Here is a 27,389-nt window from a genome sequence, read left to right on the forward strand (position 1 = left end):
TACAACACAAAGGCTTTGTAATAGAAACCTAAAGTCTTTTTTAGTAAACTTGAATGGAATAGCTGTAGGATAAGGAACATTAAAATTTTAATGGTTTAAGTATAGAAAAACAAAAGAAAAGTTTGGAAAATTACTTCCTAGTGAAAATACTGTAACTGGAAAGCAACCGTAAGAAATTTGGTCTAAAAATTGGGATCCCCTTTGATGTATATTACACAGGGTCTCACTCTGTCACCCAGGCTGGACACAATCTCGGCTCACTGCAACCTCTACCTCTTGGGCTCAAGCTATTCCCCCCGCCTCAGCCCCGCAAGTAGCTGGGACTACAGGCACAAGCCTCCACGTCTGGCTAATGTTTGTATTTTTTTGTAGAGACCGGGTTTCACCATGTTGCCCAGGCTGCTCTTGCATTCCTGAGGGTATCATTCCTGGGGTATCATCTATTTCATGTTTCCCTTCACTTCTATGAAAGTTCTGTTTAAAATACATTGAATAAATATTTTTTTGCCTATCTCAATAAATATGAATCTGAAAAATAAATTTGCAATGGAATAAAACTATACTATTATTTATTTTTTATTTTCAATAGGATTTACCTAACCAGTTTTATCGGGATTCTCATACTTTACATGAAGTTCTAAGGTAGGTTTCAGTGAAGTATTCTAAAACTCCAAATTAAATGAGAAGTGGCTTAAATTTCAACATTGCTGTATTTTGTTATTTTAGGAAGTATGTGAGGATTGGTCGATGTCCTCTTATATTTGTAATCTCGGACAGTCTCAGTGGAGATAATAATCAAAGGTTATTGTTTCCCAAAGAAATTCAGGAAGAGTGTTCTATCTCAAATATTAGGTAAGAAAGAAATTTCTGCTTATAAAGGTCACATACGTATTATATTTTTAAATTAATCATTTAACTGCTGTCTTTCTTTATAAAACTTTTAGTTTCAACCCTGTGGCACCAACAATTATGATGAAATTTCTTAATCGAATAGTGACTATAGAAGCTAACAAAGTAAGTCTCTGATTAATTAAACCTCACTTGATAACTATAGAAAGCCCAGCTTAAATAGTGTTATGTAAACTGAAGGAGTTGGAAACATGTATTATTTTAATTTTTTAGAATTAAAGCATTTTATTATATTCATAAGGCATACATGTCATTTTAGCAAATGTAGGAAATACTGATTTTCAAAATCTTTAATATTTTTCTATTAAACTCTCACTTTCACATTGAGGTAAATTTTTCTTTTGCTTGGTTTACTGTTCTAAATTGTGTCTATCATCAAGAAAATGTTTTCTGGCATGTAGGTGTGGTAGTTATCAACAATTCAACTCTTCCTATTATCCTATTGTCACTTTTTAATTTTGACATTTTTTTAAATTGTAGTGAAAAACATGTATCATAAAATTTATCAACTTAACCATTTTCAAAGATACAGTTCAGTAAAGTATATTTACATTCATATACAGCTGTTGTCACTTTTTTTTTTTTTTGAGACAGGGTCTCACTCTTTTGCTCAGGCTGGACTATAGTGGCATAATCATTGCTCACTGCAGCCTCGACCTCTTGGGCTCAAGTGTTCCTCCCACCTCAACCTCACAAGCAGCTGGGACTGCAGGCTGGTACCACCATGCCTGGCTAATTTTTAAATTTTTTTTTAGAGACAGGGTCTCCCTGTATTGCCCAGGCTAGTCTTGAATTCCTGGCTCAAGTGATCCTCCCTCCTCAGCCTCTGAAAGTGCTGAGATTTCAGGCATGAGCCCATGTGCCCGGCCTTGTTTCACTTTTAGTATGTCATTTTTTTCTATATCTCAAATCAAGATGATGTTAAAAAAAAACTGATGGACCTTCTGCTCTCAGCATCATGGTTCTAGGGAATCCTACTGATATAAATCAACCAAATCTTGCATGAAACATAATTTTTGTTGCACTGCTAGGACCACAGGAACTGGGGGAAGTCTCCAAGGGAGAGGTTGTTTTGAGGATTAAACACATTAGTGTAGAGCACCTAACTGAATAAATAACAGATATTAATAGTGAAAAATGAGAAACAAACTGAGTCCTGTAATACAGGAAGCAATTACTGTGATGAATTATTATGCCATTAGTGTTTTGAAAATATTTAATGGGTCAGGTGCAGTGGCTCACGCCTGTAATCCTAGCACTTTGGGAGGCTGAGGTGGGTGTATCACCTGAGGTCAGGAGTTCATGACCATCCTGGCCAACAGGTGAAACCTCATCTCTAATAAAAATATAAAAATTAGCCGGGTGTGGTGGCAGGTGCCTATAATCTCGGCTACTCAGGAGGCTGAGGCAGGAGAATCTCTTGAACCCAGGGGGTGGAGGTTGCAGTGAGCCGAGATTGCACTACTTCACTCCGTCCTGGGCAACAAGAGCGAAACTCCGTATCCCCCACCCAAAAAAAAAGAAAAAAAAATTACCTGGTCATGGTGGTATGCTCCTGTAGTCCCAGCTACTCAGAAGCCTGAGGCAGGATGGTCACTGGAGCCTAGGAGTTTGAGACTGCAGTGATCTAGATGACATGACTGTAGTCTGTCGTGGACAGACCTAGACCCTGTCTCTAAAAGAAAATCTACATTCTCTACTATAAGCGTGAGAACTGCAAATTGAGCCATGGTGCATGCCTGTAGTCCCAGCTACAAAGGCTGACAGCGGTGGGAGGATTAGTTGAGCCAGGGAGCTCAAGACCAGCCCAGGTGTGATATAGTAACACCTTGTGTCAAAACAAAAATTTTTTTTTTTTAGTGAATTGATTAGTTCAAGTGGCTCCGGTTTAAAAAAGAAGAAGAAGAAGAAATAATTGGTGTAATTGTGGCTTTTTCATCCTCACCAGACTGTATAATGTGTTGAAAACCTTAGTAAAGGAATTTTCATGTAAATTTCATAAATTTGTCAGATTATTTTGTGTATATTTAGTTTTATCACATTCTATTGCATTTTGAGGGTTTGTGTGTGTGTGTGTGTGTACATATATATGTTACATATTTGTGTGTATATAGTGAGAGAGTAAAAACTTCAAAATACAACCTGGTCAAAGTGAAAAAGTAAAACAATACATTATTTAATATTTCCTGAAAGTATACCTTAAACTGTAGTAGTCATTGAAGCTTGTACCATTCATAGACCAGTGTTTAACATGGAAGCTTTTTAGTTTTTTATTATTATTTTCAGATAAGTTTTTTTTTCTGGCTCTATAGCCCAGGCTAGAGTGCAGTGGCAAGATCATAGCTCACTGCAGCCTTCATCTCCAGGGCTCAAGTGATCCTCCCACTTCAGCCTCCCGAGTAGCAGGGAATACAGGCGCATGCCACCATGCCCAGCTAATTGTTTTGATTTTTTGTAGAGATGAGGTCTTACTACCTTGCCTAGGCTGGTCTCAAACTCCTGAGCTCAAGTGATCCTCCTACCTCAGCCTCCTAAATTGCTGAGATTATGGGAATGTGCCACCGTTCCCAGCCCTTTTTAGTATTTAAGTTTAAAAGAATCTAATTTACTTTAATTAAGTTTAGAAAATAGGTTGGGGGTTTTTTTTGTTGTTATTTTTAAGAAAATACTTTTTTAAAAATTTAATTTTCTTATTTTAGAATGGAGGAAAAATTACTGTCCCTGACAAAACTTCTCTAGAGTTGCTCTGTCAAGGATGTTCTGGTGATATCAGAAGTGCAATAAACAGCCTCCAGTTTTCTTCTTCAAAAGGTAACTATGGAAGATACAGTCATGTGGCATTATATAGGTGACTGACTTTCTCTTTTTTTTTTTTTTTTTTTTTTTTTTTTTGAGACGGAGTCTCGCTCTGTCGCCCAGGCTGGAGTGCAGTGGCGCGATCTCGGCTCACTGCAAGCTCCACCTCCCGGGTTCACGCCATTCTCCCGCCTCAGCCTCCGAGTAGCTGGGACTACAGGCGCCCGCCACCACGCCCGGCTAGTTTTTTGTATTTTTAGTAGAGACGGGGTTTCACCGTGTTAGCCAGGATGGTCTCGATCTCCTGACCTCGTGATCCACCCGCCTCGGCCTCCCAAAGTGCTGGGATTACAGGCTTGAGCCACCGCGCCCGGCCGACTTTCTCTTAATTCATTCAATGTAATCAAACATTTTAACTTATATTTGGTCTATACCTATTTATCCTTCTTTGTTATTGAGACAGTGGCTTAAAATTAAATATATCCTCATGCATATATACCCTTCTATGAATATGTTGTAGCATATATCCTTGTTTCTGTTTGAGATAGTTTACCTTTCAAAGTTAATTTAGAACGAGATTTCCTGGATAAAAATTCTGCCTCTGCCACTTACCAGTTATATAGTCCTATGCAGGTGACTCTATGTTTCTGTGCCTCTGTTTTCTCACCTTTCATGTGAGCACTTACTTCTTAGGGTCCTATGAAGAATATGTGAGGTGATACTTCCAGAGTGCTTCTTACAGTGCTTGATTCATATTAAGTGCTCAATAAATGGCCAGCCATTAATCAGTTTAATAATACTTTTGAAATTATTATTATTTATTTTGAGACGGAGTCTCACTCTGCCGCCCAGGCTGGAGTGCAGTGGTGTGATCTCGGCTCACTGCAAGCCAGACCCTGTGTCAAAAAAAAAAAGGCCAGGCATGGCGGGTCACGCCTGTAATCCCAGCACTTGGGGAGGCTAAGTCGGGTGGTTGGGAGGTCGTGACCAGCCTGGCCAACATGGTGAAACTCCATCTCTGCTGAAAATACAAAAATTTAGCCGGGCATATGCCTGTAATCCCAGCTGCTTGGGTGGCTGAAGCAGGAGAATTGCTTGAACCCAGGAGGCAGAGGGTGTGGTGAGCCGAGATGGCACCACTGCACTCCAGCCTGAGCAACAGAGTGAGACTCCATCTCAAAAAAAAAAAAAAAAAAAAAAAAAAAAAAAAATTCAAATGTATCACATGCCAGGAACAGTATCTTGCACATAACATGATGAGAAACCAAGGCGATGTGACAGTACAGGTTGAATATCCTTTATTTGAAATTTTTGGGAATAGAAGGATTGCAGATTTTTTTTTAGATTTTGGAATATTTGCATTATACCAATTGAAAATCCCTCGTCTGAAAATCTGAAATACAAAGTGCTCCAATGACCATTGCCTTTGAGCATCTTGTTGGCACTGCAAGTTTCATATTTTGGAGCATTTTGGAGTTTGAATTTTTGGATCACGAATGTCAACCTATATTGGAGATTGTGCTGTTGTGCATGTGAAAGTTTGAAATCTGCATTATGAAATAACTTGCAGATAACATTTTATTCCATTTTAATGTTTGTAACCCAAAGAGGATTCTGACTCGGTTAATGTCGTTTGTAATTTTTGTTTATTAGGAAAACATATTTTAATTAGAATATTTAGTGTAACTATATCTGAAGTGTTCTTAGTTTTAATTTTCATATTTTAATTTAAATATTGTCACTTGGGTGTATATTATTCAGGAGAAAACAACTTATGGCCAAGGAAAAAAGGAATGTCTTTAAAATCGGATGCTGTGCTGTCAAAATCAAAACGAAGAAAAAAACCTGATAGGGTTTTTGAAAATCAAGAGGTCCAAGCTATTGGTGGCAAAGATGTTTCTCTGTTTCTCTTCAGAGCTTTGGGGAAAATTCTGTATTGTAAAAGTAAGAAATTTTTACATTTTTTAAATCTGTTGGATATCACGTAGTCTTAAAATGGAAATAAAATGTCACTTCTAAAAAAATGTCATGTAGTTTGGTTCTGCTCTAAGAGTTAGAGCTAGGTCAGATACTGTTTGCCTAGGCCTAAGACATAGTAGGAAAATAGAATATTTTCTGACCATGAGCAGGATTAAAAGTAAAAACATGCTATTGCAGGCCATATCCATGTGTGTAAATCTTTATAGTTTGCAGAAGATAAGACAGCAGATCATCTAGACTTTTGTGGCAAGTGTTGGTAGACTAAAGCCCTCTTAATACTGGGCTCCAGCCAACAGAGCCTTAGACAAATTACCAGGTAGCTTAAGGTTTCTTTCAGTCCTCTTGTATTTCTCTAGTTTACAAGCTTTCTGACTCCCCAACCAGAGATGTTTATTGCCTTTTCTGTCTTTTTTGATGACTGCTCCCTCTCAGTTCTTTCACTCCCTATTGCCCATTTTAGTGTCCCAAATAGTCCCTCCTTTTGATAGCAAATGCCTGTATTCAGTCTGATGATCCTGAAGGAAAGAAATTGGGATTTCTAAATGGAAACCTCCATACCATCTGAGGAAAATGGGCATCACTTAGATGGCAGTGAGGACATTCCTCTGTCACTGGATCCTCTTACTTTGAACTTGAGTGACTATTCCCACCTGATTCTTTTCTTTCTCTCCTTTCTTTTCCTCTCCAACATACGTTCATCGTCTCTTGCATTAGCAAATGGAGTTCGTATTCTTTCATGTAGAGAGCAACGTCTTCGTACATAGTAGATAAGAGTAAAGACCACTGTATTGAGATGAGAGATCAAGGGAAGAAAGCAACCCAAAGCTGGAAAAGGTGAAATGGGAGTGCATTAGGAAGTGGAATATTTTAAGTCTAGAAAAGCCGTAATCTAAGCATCAGAATTCTTAATTTAGTTCTTGCTAATATGGATAAAACAGATGCTTCCAGTTGTTTTTATTTATTATTTTTGAACAGTTTGCTTACTATGTTGGTATTGTATGTCTAAAATTTTCAGACTCTTCAAATGAGTGGTGCTATATAATTATAAAGAAGGTATTATCTTTAATAATTTCAGCAATTTTTTATAGGAGCATCTTTAACAGAATTAGACTCACCTCGGTTGCCCTCTCATTTATCAGAATATGAACGGGATACATTACTTGTTGAACCTGAGGTAAGTTCTTTAATGACACTTAGTACAGGTTACAAAGGATATATTATTTGTGTGCATATATATTTGACCATTACATTTTTGCCAAATTTAAGTATATATGCTTGTTTTTATAGGAGATAGTAGAAATGTCACACATGCCTGGAGACTTATTTAATTTATATCTTCACCAAAACTACATAGATTTCTTCATGGATATTGATGATATTGTGAGAGCCAGTGAATTTCTAAGTTTTGCAGATATCCTCAGTGGTGACTGGAATGTAAGACCATTTGACATTTGACTTAAAATGCTTATAGGTATTTCCTTAGAATTAAGAAAAGAAAGTTTACTTTTATCCCTAATTGCCTGACATTGTTTTATGTGACTCTTCTTCATAACTATGCTAAAGTTAATGTATCCAACTCAGTGTTTATAATGAAGCTTCAGTAGCAAATCTGATTTTTCTGCTGATAATATAGTACCAATTGTTTCTAAAGTTATTTTCTGTGTGTGTGTGTGTGTGTGTGTGTGTGTGTAGACAGGGTCTCACTAGACCAGCTCAGGCTGGTCTCAAATTCCTGGGCTCAGACAGTCCTTTCGCCTGAGCCTCCCAAAGTGCTGGGTGCTGGGATTACAAGCGTGAACCACCACTCCTGTCTCTAAATTTTCTGGTTTTGTGGTTATGGTTTTTTTTTTTTTTTTTTTTTTTTTTGGAGAAGAGGCTCTAGCTATAGCTATGTTACCCAGGCTGGTCTTGAACTACTGGGCTTAGGGGATCCTCTCCTCTCTGCTTTCCAAGTAGCTAGAAATACAGACACACACTACCATGCCCAGCTTATTTTCTTTTTTTTTTCGAGACAGTATCTTACTTTTTTGCCCATGCTGGAGTCCAGTGGTACAAAGTGGTTGCTCACTGCAACCTTGACCTTCTGGGCTCAAGCTATCCTCCAACCTCATGCACTCCCCCATCCAGTAGCTGGGATTACAGGCAAGCACCACTATCCCTAGCTGGTTTTTTTTTTTTTGGGGGGTAGAGACAGGGTTTCACCATGTTACCCATACTGGTCTCGAACTCCTAAGCTCAAGTGATCTGCCTGCCCTGGCCTCTCAAAGTGCTGGGATTACAGGCGTGACCCACCATGCGTGGCCTCAGCTTATTTTCTGATTTTAAAATTAATACATACTCAAAATATGACAACCATTGAAAAGTAGATACAAGAGAAGGAACCGTACATGTTGCTACACTTTCTGCTAGTTTTTTTTATTTATTTATTTTTTTTTGAGACAGAGTCTGGCTCTGTTGCCCAGGCTGGAGTGCAGTGGCCGGATCTCAGCTCACTGCAAGCCCCGCCTCCCGGGTTCACGCCATTCTCCTGCCTCAGCCTCCCGAGTAGCTGGGACTACAGGCGCCCGCCACCTCGCCCGGCTAATTTTTTTTGTGTTTTAGTAGAGACGGGGTTTCACCGTGTTAGCCAGGATGGTCTCGATCTCCTGAACTCGTGATCCGCCCGTCTCGGCCTCCCAAAGTGCTGGGATTACAGGCTTGAGCCAACGCGCCCGGCCTAGTTTTTAAAATTTATTTCTTTTACATATTTTAAACTATTTACTATAAAATTTGTATTTTGTTCTTAACGTCTTAAAACTGCCCTTACCAGTACAATAGCCACCAGCCACATGTAGCTATTTAAATTTACTTAAAAATTCAGTTCCTCAGTCATACTAGCCACATCTCCAGTACTTGGTAACTTCATGTGGCTGATGGCTACTTTATTGAACAGCCCAGATACAAAACATTTCCATCATTGCAGGAAGTTCTGTTGGACAACACTGTTTTGATATGCTAATATTTCTGTGTGTTATAAATACTAAAATAAGGCTGGGCTCAGTGGGTCACACCTGTAAACCCAGCACTTAACGAGGCCGAGGCAGGTGGATCACTTGAGCTTATGAGTTTGAGACCAGCTGGGGAAACATGACGAAACCCTATCTCTACAAAAAATGCCAAGAAGATTGCTTGGGTGTAGTGGTCCCAGCTACTCAGGAGGCTGAGGTGGGAGGATGGCTTGAGCCCGAGAGGCAGAGGCTGCAGTGAGTTGAGATCACACCACTGCACTCCAGCCTGGGCAATAGAGCTGGACCTTGTCTCAAAAAATTAAAACATTGAAATAACAGTAATAAGTAAAATTAGGAAAGACACAGAAAAACCATTTATGATATAGAGCTTCATTACTCAGCAGTTGCATTTGCTTAACGTTTAAAATAATTGTTTCTTTTTTATTTTGAAATTTTCCAACCTATAAATAAATTAAAAGGATAGTACAGTGAACCAGGAGCAGTGATTCCTGCCACTAATTCTGCACTTTGGGAGTCCAAGGCAGGAAGATCACTTGAGGTCAGAAGTTTGAGAACAGCCTGGGAAACACAGCCAGACCGCATCTCTAGAAGAGATTTTAAAAATTAGCTAGGTATGGTGGCAGGCACCTGTAGTCCTAGCTATTTGGGAGGCTGAGGTGGTAGAATCACTTGAGCCCAGGATTTTGAGGTTACAGTGAGCTGTGATCGTGCCAGCGCACTCCAGACTGGGCAACAGACCGAGACCCTGTTTTAAATAATAATACAAAATAACGAAAAGAGTATAATTGACTTGTTTGTGACACCAAGGATAAATGCTTGAGGTAGTGGATACCCCATTTACCTTGAGGTAATTATTATGCATTGTATCAAAATAACTCCTGTAACTCATAAATATACAGCTACTAGGTACCCTCACAAATTAAAAATTGAAAAAAATAATGATAATTCAATGAATAGCTGCATATCCTTAACTTTTGTTTGGCAGTTTGCATATTTTGCCACTTTTTCTTAATCTGTATATTTACATATTTATTTCTGGCTGAATAATTGGAAAGTGTTAATAATTGTGAACATCATGGCACTTAATACTTAAGCAACATAAGAACATTGTTCTATTACAACTACCATAGCATTATCATACCCAACTGAAACTAAACTATAACTAGTTAATATAACTGGCCTCCCAAAGTGCTGGGATTACAGGCATGAGCCACTGTGCCTGGCTGCATAGTCATATTTTAGTTTCAATTATATTTTAATTATATTAACTAATTACGTTAACTAATAAGTTATATAATTAACTTTCCAAAGAAAGTTAACACTAATCTAGCAATATATTCTCCCTATTCAGATTTCCTCATTTGCCTAAAAAATGTATTCAAAGTTGTTTCCCCTACCCCTGTCCAAGATCCACTCAGGGTTTACACATTTAATTTGATTGATATGTCTCAGTGGAATTTGCTTTAGATAAATTTATAGTGCCGTTATTTATAAGGCTGTAGTGATGTTGAAGAAAGTGAACACATAGAAACTAAATACGGTTAGTATTTTGTATGTATCGGGAATACCAGTAATGCTCTTTTATAAATCTATTTTCTTTCACATCTTGTCTCATTTGTTAGACATGCTCTTTACTCAGGGAATATAGCACATCTATAGCTACGAGAGGTGTGATACATTCCAACAAAGCCCGAGGATATGCTCATTGCCAAGGAGGAGGATCAAGTTTTCGACCCTTGCACAAACCTCAGTGGTTTCTAATAAATAAAAAGGTAAAAAAAAAAATTGTATACTTTGAATATGTGAACTTTATAGTATATGAATTATAACTCAAAGCAGTTATTTTCTTTAAAACATAACAAAGGAAAAAAAGTGTCATTTTTAATGAAATAGTTGCTAAGGTCCACAATTCTGAGTTTTTATTAAACATAAAAAGGTTACTCTTAAATGCTTGTACAATTTTTTAAGGGAAAAAAGACCATCAAAATTTGAGAACATATACATTTTTTATTAGTTCAGTTTTATTGGAATCAAAGCATAGTTACATTTTATTTTATTTTTTATTTTTTTATTTTTTGAAATGGAGTTTCGCTCTTTTTGCCCAGGCTGGAGTGCAATGGCACGATCTTGGCTCACTGCAACCTCCGCCTCCCAGGTTCAAGCAGTTCTCCTGCCTCAACCTCCCAAGTAGCTGGGATTACAGGCGCCAGCCACCACGCCTGACTAATTATTTGTATTTTTAGTAGAGACAGGGCTTCACCATGTTGGCCAGGATGGTCTCGATCTCTCTTTTTTTTTTTTTTTTTTTGAGACGGAGTCTTGCTCTGTCACCCAGGCTGGAGTGCAGTGGCCGGATCTCAGCTCACTGCAAGCTACGCCTCCCGGGTTCACGCCATTCTCCTGCCTCAGCCTCCCGAGTAGCTGGGACTACAGGCGCCCGCCACCTCGCCTGGCTAAGTTTTTGTGTTTTTAGTAGAGACGGGGTTTCACTGTGTTAGCCAGGATGGTCTCGATCTCCTGACCTCATGATCCGCCCGTCTCGGCCTCCCAAAGTGCTGGGATTACAGGCTTGAGCCACCGCGCCCGGCCGATGGTCTCGATCTCTTGACCTCGTGATCCTCCTGCCTCGGCCTCTCAAAGTGCTGGGATTACAAATGTGAGCCACTGTGCCGGGCCATATTTTATTATTTATTTATTTTTTTAATTGAGGCAGAGTCATTCTGTCGCCAGGCTGGAGTGCAGTGGTGCCATCTCGGCTCATTGTAACCTCTGCCTCCTAGGTTCAAGCAATTCTCTCACCTCAGCCTCCCGAGTAGCTAGGATTACAGGCATGTGCTTCCATGCCCAGATAAGTTTTGTATTTTTAGTAGAGACAGGGTTTCGCCATGTTGGCCAGGCTCTTCTTGAACTCCTGACCTCAAGTGGTCCACCTGCCTTGGCCTCTCAAAGTGCTAGGATTACAGCCGTGAGCCACTGCGCCCAGCTGCATAGTTATATTTGAGTTTCAATTAAAAACAAACTTTAGGGCCAGGCATGGTGGCTCACACCTGTAATCCCAGCACTGTGGAAGGCCAAAACAAGAGGATCACTTGAGCCCAGGAGTTTGAGACCAGCCTGGGCAACATAGTGAGATCCCATATCTACAAGAAAAAGAAAAAAATTATAAATAAATAAACCCTAGTTCAACCTGAGAATGCTGACTGGAAAATAGAAATCCCTAGTATATAAAATTTCAGTTAGGCAGGCAGAATAAGTTTTTTTTTTGTTTTTTGTTTTTGAGACTGAGCCTCGCTCTGTGCCAAGCTGGAGTGCAGTGGCGCAATCTTGGCTCACTGCAACCTCCGCCTCCCAGGTTAAAGCAATTCTTCTGCCTCAGCCTCCCTAGTAACTGGGACTAGAGGTGTGCGCCACCTTACCTAGCTAATTTTTGTATTTTTAGTAGAGACAAAGTTTCAGCATGTTAGCCTGGATAGTCTAGATCTCTTGACCTCATGATCCACGTGCCTTGGCCCCCCAGAGTGCTGGGATTACAGGTATGAGCCACCATGCCAGTGCCCGGCCAGGAGGAATAAGTTTTAAGTTCAAGAGATACGTTGTATAACATTGTGACTATTAATAACAATGTATCATGTATTTGAAAATCACTGCCGGGTGTGGTGGCTCACGCCTGTAATCCCAGCACTTTGGGAGGCCAAAGTGGGCATATCATAAGGTCAGAAGATCAAGACCATCCTGGCTAACACAGTGAAACCCTGTCTCTACTAAAAATACAAAAATTTAGTTGGACGTGGCAGCGGGCGCCTGTAATCCCAGCTACTCTGGAGGCTGAGGCAGGAGAATGGTGTGAACCCAGGAGGTGGAGCTTGCAGTGAGCTGACATCGCGCCACTGCACTGTAGCCTGGGAGACAGAGCAAGACTCCGTCTCAAAAAGAAAAAAAGAAAGAAAATCACTAGAACAGTAGATTTTAAGTGTTCTCACCACACACACAAAAATATATGTATGTAAGGTAATGCATATGTTAATTGGCTTGATTTAGCCATTCTACCATATATACATATTTCAGAACATCATATTGTATACTATAAATAGAGAGCTTGTCAATTTAAATTAATCAAAGAAAGGAGAGGAAATCTTGGCCTTGCCTCTATGTGGACAAGGTATTTACCTAATGTGTTCTTACTCTCCACAGCAAAAAATGTAGATGATTCAATTATTTAGAGGTAAAAAATGGGTGGCACACAAGTTGAAGACAAAATACACAACAAAGTTTTCAAAATGAATTGCCAATCTTTAAAAATCAGACTAATGATTAAAAGATACAAATTTCAACTGGGCGCGGTGGCTCACGCCTATAATCCCAGCACTTTTTGGAGGCCAAGGCGGGCAGAACACGAGGTCAGGAGTTCCAGACCAGCCTGACCAACATGGTGAAACCCCATCTCTACTAAAAATACAAAAGTTAGCCGGGTATGGTGGTGCGCTCCTGTAATCCCAGCTACTCAGGAGGCTGAAGCAGGAGAATCGCGTGAACCCAGGATGCGGAGGTTGCAGTGAGCCAAGATCATGCCACAGCACTGTACTCCATCCTGGGTGACATAACAAGACTCTGTCTCAGGGAAAAAAAAAGTTAGATATGAATTTCTAGCTTCAGAATTTCTGGAATCTCCTGGTAGGAAAAAAAAAAAAAAAAAAAAAGGCCAGGTGCAGTGGCTCACACCTGTATTCCAAGTACTTTGGAAAGCTGATGTGGAAGGATCACTGGAGCCCAGGAGTTTGAGACCTGCGTGGGCAATATGGTAAAATCCCATCTCTATAAAAAAAAATAAAACAATTAGCTGGGTGTGGTGGCACACACCAGGAGTTTGAGACCAGCCTGGGCAACATAGTGAGATCCCAAATCTACAGGAAAAAGAAAAAATTTTTTTTTGTTTTTCCTACCTAGTGCCAGCTACTTGAGAGGGTGAATTGGAAGGATTGATTAAGCCTGGGAGGCAGAGTTTGCAGTGAACAATGATTGTGCCACTGCACTCCAGCCTGGGCAACAGAGGGAGACCCCCATCTCTCAAAAAAACAAAAGGAAAGTGAAGTATAACACTGGCTCATACTTCTGCGTGGCAGCAATCACCTCGCCATGTAGCATCTGCCCCTTTGAGATGAGAGTAGTAGGTACCACTGTCCCCAGCTGGTTCATTCACTTATATTGCCTGCTTGAATTCTGTAATATCTGAATTCATGACCCCTGGACTGGGTCGTCTCTGAGATGTCTTCCGATTCTAAAGTTATACAGCTGAAAATTACCCTATAATTTATTACCTAGGACATTTTTTCCAACAGATTTCTTCGAGAATTTAATCATTTTTAAGCAATTTATATCTCATTGACTTGCTTTGTCTTTTTTTTTTTTGAGACAGAGTCTCGCCCTGTCGCCCAGGCTGGAGTGCAGTGGCGCGATCTCGGCTCACTGCAAGCTCTACCTCCCAGGTTCAAGCAATTCTCCTGCCTCAGCCTCCCGAGTAACTGGGACTACAGGCGCATGCCACCACGCCCGGCTAATTTTTTTTTTTTTTTTTTTTTTGAGATGGAGTCTCGCTCTGTCGCCCAGGCTGGAGTGCAGTGGCTGGATCTCAGCTCACTGCAAGCTCCGCCTCCCGGGTTCACACCATTCTCCTGCCTCAGCCTCCCGAGTAGCTGGGACTACAGGTGTCCGCCACCTCGCCCGGCTAATTTTTTTGTAGTTTTAGTAGAGACGGGGTTTCACCGTGTTAGCCAGTATGGTCTTGATCTCCTGACCTTGTGATCCGCCCGTCTCGGCCTCCCAAAGTGCTGGGATTACAGGCTTGAGCCACCGCGTCCGGCTGGGCTAATTTTTTATATTGTTAGTAGAGACAGAGTTTCACCATGTTAGCCAGGATGGTCTCGATTTCCTGACCTCGTGATCTGTCTGCCTCAGCCTCCCAAAGTGCTGTGAGCCACCGTGCCTGGCCTGCTTTGTCTTTTATAGCATATATATTAATTTTGCCTTGTAGCTACGTATAAATTATCTGAGACTGTTAGCTTCTGGAAGGCAGGGATTGTGCTTTTCTGTTGCTCAGCGTAACATTATGTTGACTACAGAAAACAAATTATTTCATTAAAAATAATATTTTCATGTAATTTGTGATGTGTGTGTGCTCATAAATAATTCCTTTGAGTTTTAAATTTGGTTTTCTTATACATTCAATGTCTTTTAAAAATTCTTGTTTATCAAATGTGAAATAGTTATGTAGGTGAAATACTCTATTAGACAATGTTAGACAAACTATAAAGGACTACTTATATAAGCTATTAAAAGTATATTTGTGGTATATAAACCTACAAGTTAATATAAACTTACTGTGTACGTTTATATAGTAAACTTAGTTTGTCTAGGAATACATATTTTTAATTTCGTTTTTCCTTTCATCTTTTTTTTTCTTTTCTATACAGTATCGGGAAAATTGCCTGGCAGCAAAAGCACTTTTTCCTGATTTCTGCCTGCCAGCTTTATGCCTCCAAACTCAGCTATTGCCATACCTTGCTCTACTAACCATTCCAATGAGAAATCAAGGTAATAACATAAGTTTTTTTTTTCTTTTAAGAAGTAGGGTTTTTCATTGATTTATTTTATTTTATTTTATTTTTTATTTTTTATTTTTGAGACGGAGTCTCGCTCTGTCGCCCAGGCTGGAGTGCAGTGGCCGGATCTCGGCTCACTACAAGCTCCGCCTCCCGGATTCATGCCGTTCTCCTGCCTCAGCCTCCCGAGTAGCTGGGACTACAGGCGCCCGCCACCGCGCCTGACTAGTTTTTTGTATTTTTTTTTAGTAGAGATGGGGTTTCACCGTGTTAGCCAGGATGGTCTCGATCTCCTGACCTCGTGATCCACCCGTCTCGGCCTCCCAAAGTGCTGGGATTACAGTCTTGAGCCACTGCACCCGGCCTATTTTATTTTTTTAGATGGAGTCTCGCTCTGTCGCCCAGGCTGGAGTGCAGTGGCATGATCTTGGCTCACTGCAACCTCTGCCTCCTGGATTCAAGCGATTCTCCTGCCTCAGCCTCCGGAGTAGCTGGGACCACAGGTGCGTGCCCCTACACCTGGCTAATTTTTGTATTTTTAGTAGAGACGGGGTTTCACCATATTAGCCAGGATGGTCTCGATCTCCTGACCTTGTGATCCACCTGCCTCGGCCCCCCAGAGTGCTGGGATTACAGGCGTGAGCCACCGCGCATGGCCAGAACTAGGGTTTTATATCAGTATCTTTTTGTGGGCCAACTTATTGCTATATGCAGTGAGATACTTTTTTTCCTTTTATTTTTTGATCCACATAATTCTGCATCCTTTATGTTTTTTTTAAAAAAGCATCAAACAGGCCAGCTGCGGTGGCTCTTGCCTGTAATCCCAGCACTTTGGAAGGGCAAGACAGGCAGATCCTTGGAGGTTAGGAGTTCGAGACTAGCCTGGCCAACATGGCGAAACTCTGTCTCTACTAAAAATACAAAAATTAGCCAGGTGCGGTGGCACGCGCTTGTAATCCCAGCTACTCAGGAGACTGAGGCAGGAGAATCACTGGAATCCAGGAGGTGGAGGCTGCAGTGAGCCGAGATCGCATACCTGCACTCCAGGCTGGGTGACAAAGTGAGGTCTGTCTCAAAAAAACAAAAAGCATCAAACGATACAGAAATATATAAAGGGCTGGACACAGTGGCTTACGCCTGTAATCCTAGCACTTTGGGAGGCCAAGACTGGGAAACTCCATTTCTACTTAAAAAAAACAAAAAATTTGCCGGGTGTGGTGGCATGCGTGTGTAATCACAGCTACTCGGGAGGCTGAGGCAGGAGAATCTTGAACCCGGGAGGCAGAGGTTGCAGTGAGTCGAGATCGGGCCATTGCACTCCAGCCTGGGCGACAGAGCAAGACTCTGTCTCAAAAAAAAAAAAAAGAACTTCCTAAAGTAAAAATTGAAAGTACTTCCCCTACAACCACAGGTTGCTTTGACATTGCTTTGACAGATTAATGTAAACTCTTCCAGATACTCTTCTGTGAATGTAGAGACATGCAGAATGAGGCAAGCTTTCATTTGCTTATATCACTTACTGTGGATAGCCTTTCATATCTTATAAGTTAATGTCAGAGCAGTATGCTAAAGTGTATTGAAATCTAACTCATATTTTCCAAATTTATAAACATTTTATTTAACCTTATGATGTGTATTTTGGTTGATTTCAGTATTACAAAAATGCCTATTAATAGTATATTTTCATTATGTTTCTATGTTATGAAATTATAATGCTACAAACATTACTATGCCTGTGGCAGTATACACCTGGATACGTTTTGAAAATGTTGTGCATTCATAGGCAAAAATGGGATAATTTTTGGGCAGTGGTCATGATAAATCTGTTGATCAGAATCCAGAGATTTCCCTTCTCCTTGCCAATTGCTTTAAGAGTACACTAGTTTTTGGCTGGGTGCGGTGGCTCACGCCTGTGATCCCAGCACTTTGGGAGGCCGAGACGGGCAGATCACGAGGTCAGGAGATCGAGACCATCCTGGCTAACATGGTAAAACCCCATCTCTAGTAAAAATACAAAATAAATAAATAAATAAAATTAGCTGGGCCTGGTGGCGGCCGCCTGTAGTCCTAGTCCCAGCTGCTTGGGAGGCTGAGGTAGGAGAATGGCGTGAACCTGGGAGGCAGAGCTTGCAGTGAGCGAAGATCGCGCGACAGAGCGAGTCTCCAGCTCGGAAAAAAAAGAAAGAAGGAAACAAAAGATTACACTAGTTTTTAAACTTTTTATTATTTTTTTTTTGAGACGGAGTTTCACTCTTGTTGCCGAGGCTGGAGTGCAATGGCATGATCTTGACTTACCGCAACCTCCGCCTCCCAGGTTCAAGTGATTCTTCCGCCTCAGCCTCCAAAGTAGCTGGGATTACAGGCATGTGCCACAACACCTGGCTAATTTTTTTTGTATTTTTAGTAGAGGTGGGGTGTCACCATGTTGGCCAGGCTGGTCTCGAACTCCTGGCCTTAAGTGATCTGCCCACCTTGGACTCCCAAAGTGCAGAATTACAGGCATGAGCCACCACACCCGACCACTAGTTTTTAAACTTTATTTTGAAATTTTAGGCCGGGCGCGGTGGCTCATGCCTATAATCCCAGCACTTTGGGAGGCTGAGGCAGGTGGATCCCAAGGTCAGGAGATCGAGACCATCCTGGTTAACACGGTGAAACCCCGTCTCTACTAAAAATATAAAAAATTAGCTGGGTGTGGTGGCGGGTGCCTGTAGTCCCAGCTACTCGAGAGGCTGAGGCAGGAGAATGGCAAGAACCCAGAAGGCGGAGCTTGCAGTGAGCCGAGATGGCGCCACTGCACTCCAGCCTGGGCAACAGGGCGAGACTCCATCTCAAAAAAAAAAAAAAATAGAAATTATTTTAAACGTAAAGATGCAAGAATAGTACAAAAAAATTCTTGTATATCCTTCACTAAGTTTCCTCATTGTTACATTTTTTACCATATTTGCCTAATTATATTCTCTCTCTTTATAAGCATGCACATATATGTATTATTTTGCTAAACTAGTTTTGAGTAAATTGCAGGCATGATATCCCATTATTCTTAAAAACTTAAGTCTGCCCTTGCTAAAAAGCAAGGATATTTTCCTGCATAACCACAGTATGCACATCAAATCAGGAAATTAGCATTAATACCATTTATTTTATAGTCCCCATTCAAATTTTGCCAGTTGTCCTAATAATGTCCTTTTTTAATTAATAGAGACGGGATCTCGCTATGTTGACCAGGTTGGTCTTGAACTCCTGACCTCAAGCAATCCTCTGGCCTCATCCTCCCAAAGTGCTGGGATTATAGGCACAGGCCACCGCACCCAGCCCTAGTAATATCCTTTGTAAAATGATAACTCCCCATTTCTTGTCCAGAAGCCAATGAAAGATAACCTCGTGCATTTAGTGATTCAGTTTCCATGTGTTTTTAGTCTCCCTTCATCTGAACAGTTTTTTAGTCTTTCTTTGTCCATGACATTTTAGAGGCATACAGGACAGTTACGGTGTATACTATCCCTCAATTTGGATTTGTCTGGTGATTCCTCATGACTGGATTCAGGATATGTATTTTTTTGGCAGAAATACCACAGAAGTGATCTTAAAAAAAATGGCAAGGAGAGGAAAGATATCTGGATTCTGACCAACAGATTCATCATGTCCACTGCATAAACGTTATTTTTGCCTATGAATACACAACATTTTAAACACTTTAAGTATCAATACTCACAAAAGCTATAAGATAAAAACACTTCATTGTATCAAAGTAGATATTTACTCTTTAATCCTTTCTTCTGATCACTGATAAGGTCAACTCTGTTTAAAATTTCTGTGCCAGGCATGGCGGCTCATGCCTATAATCCCAGCACTTTGGGTGGCCAAGGTGGGAAGATCGCTTGAGCCCAGGAGTTTGAGACCAGCTTAGGCAACACAGTGATACCTTGTCTCTACAAAAAAATTTAAAAATTAGCTGGGTGTGGTGGCTTGCACCTGTGGTCCCAGCTACTCGGGAGGCTGGAGTAGGGGAATCACTTGAGCCCGGGAAGTGAAGGGTGTAGTGAGCTGTGATCACCCCACTGCACTCTAGCCTGTCTAGCTTGGGTGACAGGGCGAGACCCTCTCCAAAAAAATAAAATAAAATTTCTGAGATGTTTTGTTAAGTTATATGGTATATTACTAATATTTTTAATATGACACAAATTCTGTTTTCTCTTTTGAAGATTAGCACCACAGACAGGTGATCATTAATGAAATATGGCCCTTAAAATACACATTACAAAAGAGAAACTGATGGTAAAATTGCTGGTGAAGTTAACTGTTATCATTTATCCACTAATTAAAAATTCTGATTCGGGGATCACATCTCTAAGCTGTTCATATCAAAGAGCTATTTTTTAAAGATCCTGATTATAGGCAACAAAAGCAAAAATAAACAAATAGGATTACCTCAAAACTGGAAAACCTTTGCACAGCAAAGGAAACAACAGAATGAAGAGCCAACCTACATAGTGGGAGAAAATATTTGTAAATTATACATCTGATTGGGGTTAATAATCAAAATATATAAGGAACTCAAAGAATGCAATAGTAAGAAAACAACCCAATTAAAAAACAGGCAATTCCAGCCTAGGCAACATGGTGAAACCCTGTCTCTACAAAAAAATAGATAAAATTGGCCAGGCGCGGTGGCTCACGCCTGTAACCCCAGCACTTTGGTCGGCCGAGGTGGGTGGATCGGCTGAGGTCAGGAGATCGAGACCAGCCTGGCCAACATGGCAAAACCCCACCTGTACTGAAAATACAAAAAATTAGCTTAGTGCAGTGGCAGGCGTCTGTAATCCCAGCTACTCAGGAGGCTAAGACAGGAGAATTGCTTGAACCTGGGAGGCGGAGGTTTCTGTGAGCCAAGATTGCACCATTGCACTCCAGCCTGGGCAACAAGAGCAAAATTCTGTTTAAAAAAAAAAAAAAAAGATAAAAATAGCCAGGTGTAGTGGCACACACCTATAGTCCCAGCTACTTGGAGGCTGAGGTGGGCGGATGGTTTGAGCCTGGAAAGGGAAGGTTGCAGTGAGCCGAGATCATGCTACTACATTCCAGCCTGGGACACAGAGTGAGATGCTGTCTTAGAAGGCAAAGGACAGGATAGACATTTCTTAAAAGAAGACATACAGATGGCCAATAGGTAAATGAAAAACTGCTTAACATTAAAACTTAACACTAATGATCAGGGAAACACTTTAAAACCACAATGAGATTTCATATTACACCAGTTAGAATGGCTGTTATCAAAAAGACAAATGGTAACAAGTGTTGGCCAGGGTGTGGCGAAAAGGGAATCCTTACAGAGTTAGTAAGAATGTAAATTAGCACAGCTGTTTTGAGGAACAGTATGGAGGTTCCTTAAAAAACTGAAAATAGGCCGGGCACGGTGGCTCACGCCTATAATCCCAGCACTTTGGGAGGCCAAGGCAGGCGGATCACGAAGTCAGGAGTTTGAGAGCAGCCTGGCAACATAGTGAAACCCCGTCTCTACTGAAAGGACAAAACAAAACAAAAAAACAACTAAAAATAGGCTGGGCATGGTGACTCACACCTGTAATCCCAGCACTTTGGGAGGCCAAGGTGGGAGGATCACCTGAGGTTAGGAGTTCGAGACCAGCCTGACCAACATGGTGAAGCCCTGCCTCTACTAAAAATACAAAAATTAGCCGGGCATGGTGGTGCATGCCTGTAATCCCAGCTATTTGGGAGGCTGAGGCAGGAGAATCGCTTGACCCTGGGAGGCAGAGGTTGTGGTGAGCCAAGATCACGCCATTGCCCTCCAGCCTGGCAACAAGAGCAAAACTCTTGTCTCAAAAAACAAACCCTAAAAATAGAACTACCATATGATCCAGCAGTCCCACTACTGGACATATATCCAAAGAATATGAAGTCGAGGCCAGGCACAGTGGCTCATGCCTATAATCCCAGCACTTTGGGAGGCGAGGCAGGCAGATCACTTGAGGCCAGGAGTTTGAGACCAGCCTGGCAAACGTGGTGAGACCCCGTCTCTACCAGAAATATAAAAAATTAGCCAGGTGTGGTGGTACACTCCTGTAGTCTCAGCTACTCTGGAGGCTGAGGCAGAAGAATTGCTTGAATCCAGGTGTTGGAGGTTATAACAGTGAGCTGAGATCATGTCACTGCACTCCAGCCTAGGTGACAGAGCCAGACTCCATCTCAAAAAAATATATATATATATGAAGTCAATATGTTGAAGAGATATCTGGCCTCCCTCCCATGTTTTATTGCAGCATTATTCACAATAACCAAGGTATGGAGTCAGTCTAATTGTCCATTGGATGAAGAAAATGTGGTATATATACACAATGGAATATTATTTGGCCATAAAAAAGAACAAAATTTTGTCATTTGCAAGAACATGGATGAACCTGGAAGACCTTATTTGAAATGAAATAAGCCAGGCACAGAAAGACAACTATTGCATATTCTCACTTATATAGGAGCTAAAAAAGTTGATCTCATAGTAGTACTGCACACAATGGGATTACCATGGCTTGGGTGATAGGGGAGATGTTGATCAAAGAATACAAAATTTTGTTACGTAGGAGGAGTAAATTCAAGAGTTCTGTTTTACAACATGGTGACTATAAGTAGTAGTTTGTGTGTGGGGTGGGGGTTTGTTTCTTTTTTTGAGTCACAGTATCACTGGCTGGATTGTGGTGGTGTGATCACGGTTCACTGCAGCCTAAACCTCCTTGGCCCAAGTGATCCTCCCACCTCAGCCTCCTGAGTAGCTGGTAACCACAGGTGCGCACCACCACACTTGGCTAATTTTTGTATTTTTTTTTTCTAAAGATGGGGTTTTGCCGTGTTACACAGGCTGGTCTTGAACTCCTGGATTCAAGCAATCCTCCCACCTCAGCCTCCCAAAGTGCTTGGGACTACAGGTGTGAGCCACCACACCCAACCAATATATTGTATTCTTGAAAAATGCTGAGAGTGAATGTAAAGTGTCTTTGCCACTTTGCCACAAAAATAATAACTCTGTGAGGTAATATATATGTTAATTGGCTATAGTTTGTCATTCTACAATGTATGTATTAAAACAATATGTTGCCCACAGTAAATATATACAATTTTGTTTGTTAATTAAAATAACTCTGATTGTAGTAGCTTTTTTTTTTTTTTTTGAGATGGAGTCTTGCTGTATCTCCTAGGCTGGAGTGCAGTGGCACCATGTTGGCTCACTGCAACCTCTGCTTCCCGGGTTCAAGTGATTCTCCTACCTCAGCCTCCTGAGTAGCTTGGATTACAGGCACACACCACCACACCCAGCTAATTTTTGTATTTTTAGTAAAGATGGGGTTTTACTGTGTTGGCCAGGCTGGTCTCAAACTCCTGACCTCAGGTGATCCGCCTGCTTCAGCCTGTGTAGTAGAATTTTTAACAGGTAAGTATCCAAAGGTCCTCATAGTGTTAGATGTGCAAACTTTAAAAAGTTTATAAAAATTAGTAAAAGTAAGATGTTTTGGTTTTTCTTACAAATTTTTATACTGTTTCTTCCGCTTTTATTTACTATGTCATTTTCAGCCATTATTTCTTTAAATATTTTTCTGCCTCTTTCTGTCCTTCTAGTCCTTCATTAGGTTATGTTCACTTGAAAGTGCTCTACATCTTTCTGAGATTTTGTTCATATTTCTTCTGTTTTCTCTATGTCAATCTATGTCCAAATCGTTTTTTTGTTTTTTTTTTTTTGAGACAGAATCTCCCTCTGTTGCTTAGGCTGGAGTGCAGTAGCACCATCTCAGCTCACTGCAGTCTCCACTTCCTGGATTCAAGCAGTTCTCCTGCCTCAACCCCCTGAGTAGCTGGGATTACAGGCACATGCCACTGTGTCTGGCTAATTTTCGTACTTTTAGTAGAGATGGGGTTTCGCCATGTTGACCAGGCTGGCCTTGAACTCCTGACCTCAGATGATCTACCTGCCTCAGCCGCCCAAAGTGCTGGGATTACAAGCATGAGCACCATGCCTGGCCTATGTCCAAGTTTGATTCTGGTTCAAATCTACTGTTGAGTCCCTTTAGTGAATTTTTCATTTTAGTTATTGTACTTTTTGACTCCAGAATTTTCATTTGGTTCTTCTTATAATTTTTGTCTTTTTGTTGATACTCTTTTTCATGAGACATTGTCATCACAGCTTTCTTTACTACTTTAAGTATGATTTCCTTTTCTACTTTGAAAATACTTATAATGGCTTACTGAAGTATTTTTCTGTTGAATTTAATGTCTGAGCCCTCGCAAAAGCAGTTTCTTTTGCCCATATTTTTCTTGTGGGTAGGTCACACTTTCCTGTTTCTTTACATGTCATAATTTTTTGTTGAAAACTAGATGTTTTAGGGAACATATTGTAGCAATTTTGGAGAATATTGATTCTCCTCCTCTGGGGCTTGTTTTTATTGTTGTGTGCTTGTTTATTTGTTTAGCAACTTGGCTAAACTCATGTAATGAAGGCTGTCTTTTGCAATATGAAGCCTTCCTCCCTCTTTCTTCAGAGAGCTCATCCTTGGCTGTGCCCACAGTTTACTTGGGATGATGGTGGTTTTAGCAGAGCTCACTTTGTGTCTTTCCCTGATATCTCTGTATAGCTCTCTGCTTCCTTTGGTATCATGCTGTTGGCTCCCCTAATTACTTTTTTTTTTTTGGAGGGTGGGGGAAGGGTCTCACTCTATCACCCAGACTGGAGTGCAGTGGCACGATGGCTCACTGCAACCTCCGCTTCCCGGGCTCAAGCAATTCTTATGCGTCAGCCTCCTGAGTAGCTGGGACTACAGGCGCATGCCACCATCCGCAGCTAATTTTTCTATTTTTAGTAGACATGGCATTTCACCATGTTAGCCAAGCTGGTCTTGAACTCCTGACCTCAAGTGATCCACCCACCTTGGCCTCTGACAGTGCTGGGATTACAGACGTGAGCCTGACTACTCCCTAATTACTATCTAATTGCCGTGTTTTCAGCAGTGCTCTAGGACAAAATTTCTCCACAGTCTGATCCAATTTAATTTGGGCAGTTGTAGGCTTTCAAGCCAGTTTCTGAGGGTTGTTCTGAAACCAGGAGGGCTCTTCTTAGTTGTCTCTTTCCCTGGTTGTTTCTTATGAACTAGTTGGCTTATGTTTAGCTTGTTCTTACTTAAGAGGAGCTGGTTTCAGGGGTGCCCTTTAGGCTTGAATTTCCCCACACTATGTTTCAAATAATGTCAGTTCCTTTGGGGAAAGCTTCAGAGCTTTTTGCTATGGACTGCCTCTCCTGTGGGCAAAATCTCTAAGCCACTTATTCTGGTTGGGTGCCCAGCTGCAGAGGTAGCCTCTGATTATTTTGGCTTGCCTCTCCCAGTGTGTACCATCTGCTGTGTAACAAACTGGGATAAGGGAGACTGCAGTTGGGACAGGGGACAGTGCCTTTGGGTTAGAACCTCTTATCCTGTGAGTAGGGCTGGGTGGAGAAAGGAAGCCCCAATCACCCTGCTACACTCCAGTAGGAAGGAGTCGTTAGTTCTTGGCTACACCCACCTGGAATAAAATGTTCATCAAGCTGAGCCCTCTCAGCTCAGGATTGGGAATAGGAGGGAGAGAATGGGAGTGGCTCAGATGCCTCAGATTCTTCCTGTTTGATTTTCTTGAATAGATCTCTTCTCATTTGCTGTATGCTATTAGGACAATTTCCAGAGACTTTAAATGATTGATTTTTAAAAATTTTCACCAATTTTGCTTATGTCTGGGAGTGGGTACACAAGAGCTTATGCTGTCATCCTGAAAGTTGACTATGTCATTCTTTTTCTTTATGAATTTTTAATTGTGATAAAGTATACAAAGCATAAAGTTTATCACCTTAACCATTTTGAATTTTACAGTGCAGTAGTGTTAAGTATATCCACCTTGTTCTGCAACCAGTTTGCGAAACTTTTGCTTCTTGTAAAACTGAAATTCTACAACTATTAGCATTAATTCCCCTTTTCCCTTCCCCCTGGCAGCCACCATTCTACTTTCTGTCTCTATGAATTTATGACTCTAAATACTTCATATAAGTGGAATCATACAATATTTGTTCTTTTGTGACTGGTCTCACTTAGAATGATGTTATCACAGTTCATTTGTGTTACAGCATGTGTCCTTTTTAAAGCTGAGTAATACTCAATTAGATGTATCTACCACATTTGGTTATCCATTCATCTGTTGACGGACACTTGGGTTGCTTCCACCCATTGATTATTGTTAATGCTGATATGAACATGGGCATACAAATATCTTTTGGAGACTCTGCTTTTAATTCTTTGGGGTGTATACCCAGAAGTGGAATTGTTAGATCATACAGTAATTCTATTTTTAATTTTTTGAGGACCCACTATACTGGTTTCCACAGCGGCTACACCATTTTACATTCCCATGAGCAATGCACAAGGGTTCCATTTTCTCCACATCCTTACCCATACTTCTTGTTTTCTGGTTTTTTATAACAGTCATCCTTAATAGATGTGAATTGGTATCTCACTATGGCTTGGATTTGCATTTCTCTAAAGATTAGAATAAGCACATCTTTTCATGTGCTTATTGGCCATTTGTATATTTTCTTTGGAAAATTGTTTACAACTTTTAAAAAATCTGTTTCAGCTCAGATTTCTTTTATCCAAGATATTGGAAGGCTCCCTCTGAAGCGACACTTTGGAAGGTAAGCTGATCATCTCAATTTCCAAAAAGCTGATAATGAAATGTCTACTGAGTATGTTCAATATGAATTAATAACTGTTATCTGTAACATCCAAGAAAGACATACTGTACCTAGTAACTTATAAACATAATTATATTATAGACCCTTCCTTTTCTTAAATATAAAGCATATTTTCACTTATTTCCAATGGACTATACCAGATTAAATGGAATCAGGGAATCACAAAGGCAGAGGAATCTTTAAAATCCTCCAATTCAACAAATCTAGAAACCCCTTTCCAGCTTTCCTGTCGAGAGATGTTCTTAGCCTATGCTTGAAGACCTGCAATGACTAGGAACTGCCTCAGAAGGAGCAGTGTCCTTGATATATTCTTATTTTAGAAAATGTAGACAAGCAAAAAATAGATATGTGTGTGTGTGTGTGTGTGTGTGTGTGTGTGTGTGTGTGTATATGAGATTCATTTTATTGGAAAGTAGCTTCTGTGCCATTATCAGTGATTAACACAAAACATATACTTCAGTTTGACTTAGCTTATTTGTAAGATCGAATTAAGCGCTCAGGAATTGTTTAAAGATTTTAAAAATAGCCGGGCGTGGTGGCTCATGCCTATAATCCCAGCACTTTGAGAGCCCGAGGCAGGTGGATCACCTGAGATCAGGAGTTCAAGACCAGCCTGAACAACATGGTGAAACCCCATCTCTACTAAAAATACAAAATTTAGCTGGGTGTGGTGGCACATTCCTGTAATCCCAGCTACTCAGGAGGCTGAGGCAGGAGAATCGCTTCAACCTGGGAGGTCGAGGTTGCATTGAGCCAAGATTACATATTTGCGTCCCAGCCTGGGGTGCAACAACACAAAAGCAAAACTCCATCTCAAAAAAAAAAAAAGATTTAAAAAATCTTGCTTACTGGATGCGTGGACAAAAGTAAGTGATAGAAATGGCACCTCTGACTCCTTCTACCTTTTCTCCTATTTCTGGTCCCAAATGGAAAACTCTTGTGATGTGAGGTTTTTCCCCCTGTCTATCCTCAAAGATTCATTAAGTCCTTTGTAGTGTTAATGTTTTTTTCTGATTACTGGCTTAGCTATGCGGAGCCCATCTTTCCTATCACAGAAAGACCATGATGGATCTTGAAGCATCGTCCCACTGGGATGTGATCAGGGCTTATACATTTCATAAACACTGCTTTTCTTCTCACATCCCTCTGAATGAAAGCAGGACCAGATCTCTTTGATGGCTCCTTTCCCTGACCCCCTAAGTTTATGGCATCAAAATAAAGACAAGTATCTTCTATTGCATTTTTGCTCCTGAGTTGTATTGGGTTGCTGCAAAAGTAATTACTTTTACACAAGCCTAAACTGAATGAGAATCTTCACTATTTTAT

The 27,389-nt window shown here is 40.7% G+C and overlaps 1 protein-coding gene across 15 annotated transcripts in view; it reads left to right on the forward strand.

Moving 5' to 3' along the window:
• RAD17 (RAD17 checkpoint clamp loader component) overlaps positions 1-27,389 on the forward strand; it is a 46,786-nt gene that overhangs the window by 16,947 nt on the left and 2,450 nt on the right. For 14 of the 15 annotated variants that reach the window (XM_009208572.3, XM_009208569.4, XM_021939419.2 and 11 more), the window contains 10 exons: positions 590-642; positions 727-852; positions 945-1,014; positions 3,609-3,720; positions 5,467-5,649; positions 6,774-6,859; positions 6,973-7,119; positions 10,316-10,465; positions 15,161-15,281; positions 25,946-26,003. In XM_009208572.3, coding sequence (XP_009206836.2) covers positions 590-642; positions 727-852; positions 945-1,014; positions 3,609-3,720; positions 5,467-5,649; positions 6,774-6,859; positions 6,973-7,119; positions 10,316-10,465; positions 15,161-15,281; positions 25,946-26,003 — 1,106 coding nt within the window. Of the gene's footprint in view, positions 1-589; positions 643-726; positions 853-944; positions 1,015-3,608; positions 3,721-5,466; positions 5,650-6,773; positions 6,860-6,972; positions 7,120-10,315; positions 10,466-15,160; positions 15,282-18,491; positions 19,164-25,945; positions 26,004-27,389 lie in introns of those variants that run through there. The other variant, XM_031666203.1, reaches the window with a different exon arrangement.

This window comes from Papio anubis, chromosome 5 (assembly GCF_008728515.1).
Source record: "Papio anubis isolate 15944 chromosome 5, Panubis1.0, whole genome shotgun sequence".
Taxonomy (NCBI): Eukaryota; Metazoa; Chordata; class Mammalia; order Primates; family Cercopithecidae; genus Papio; species Papio anubis.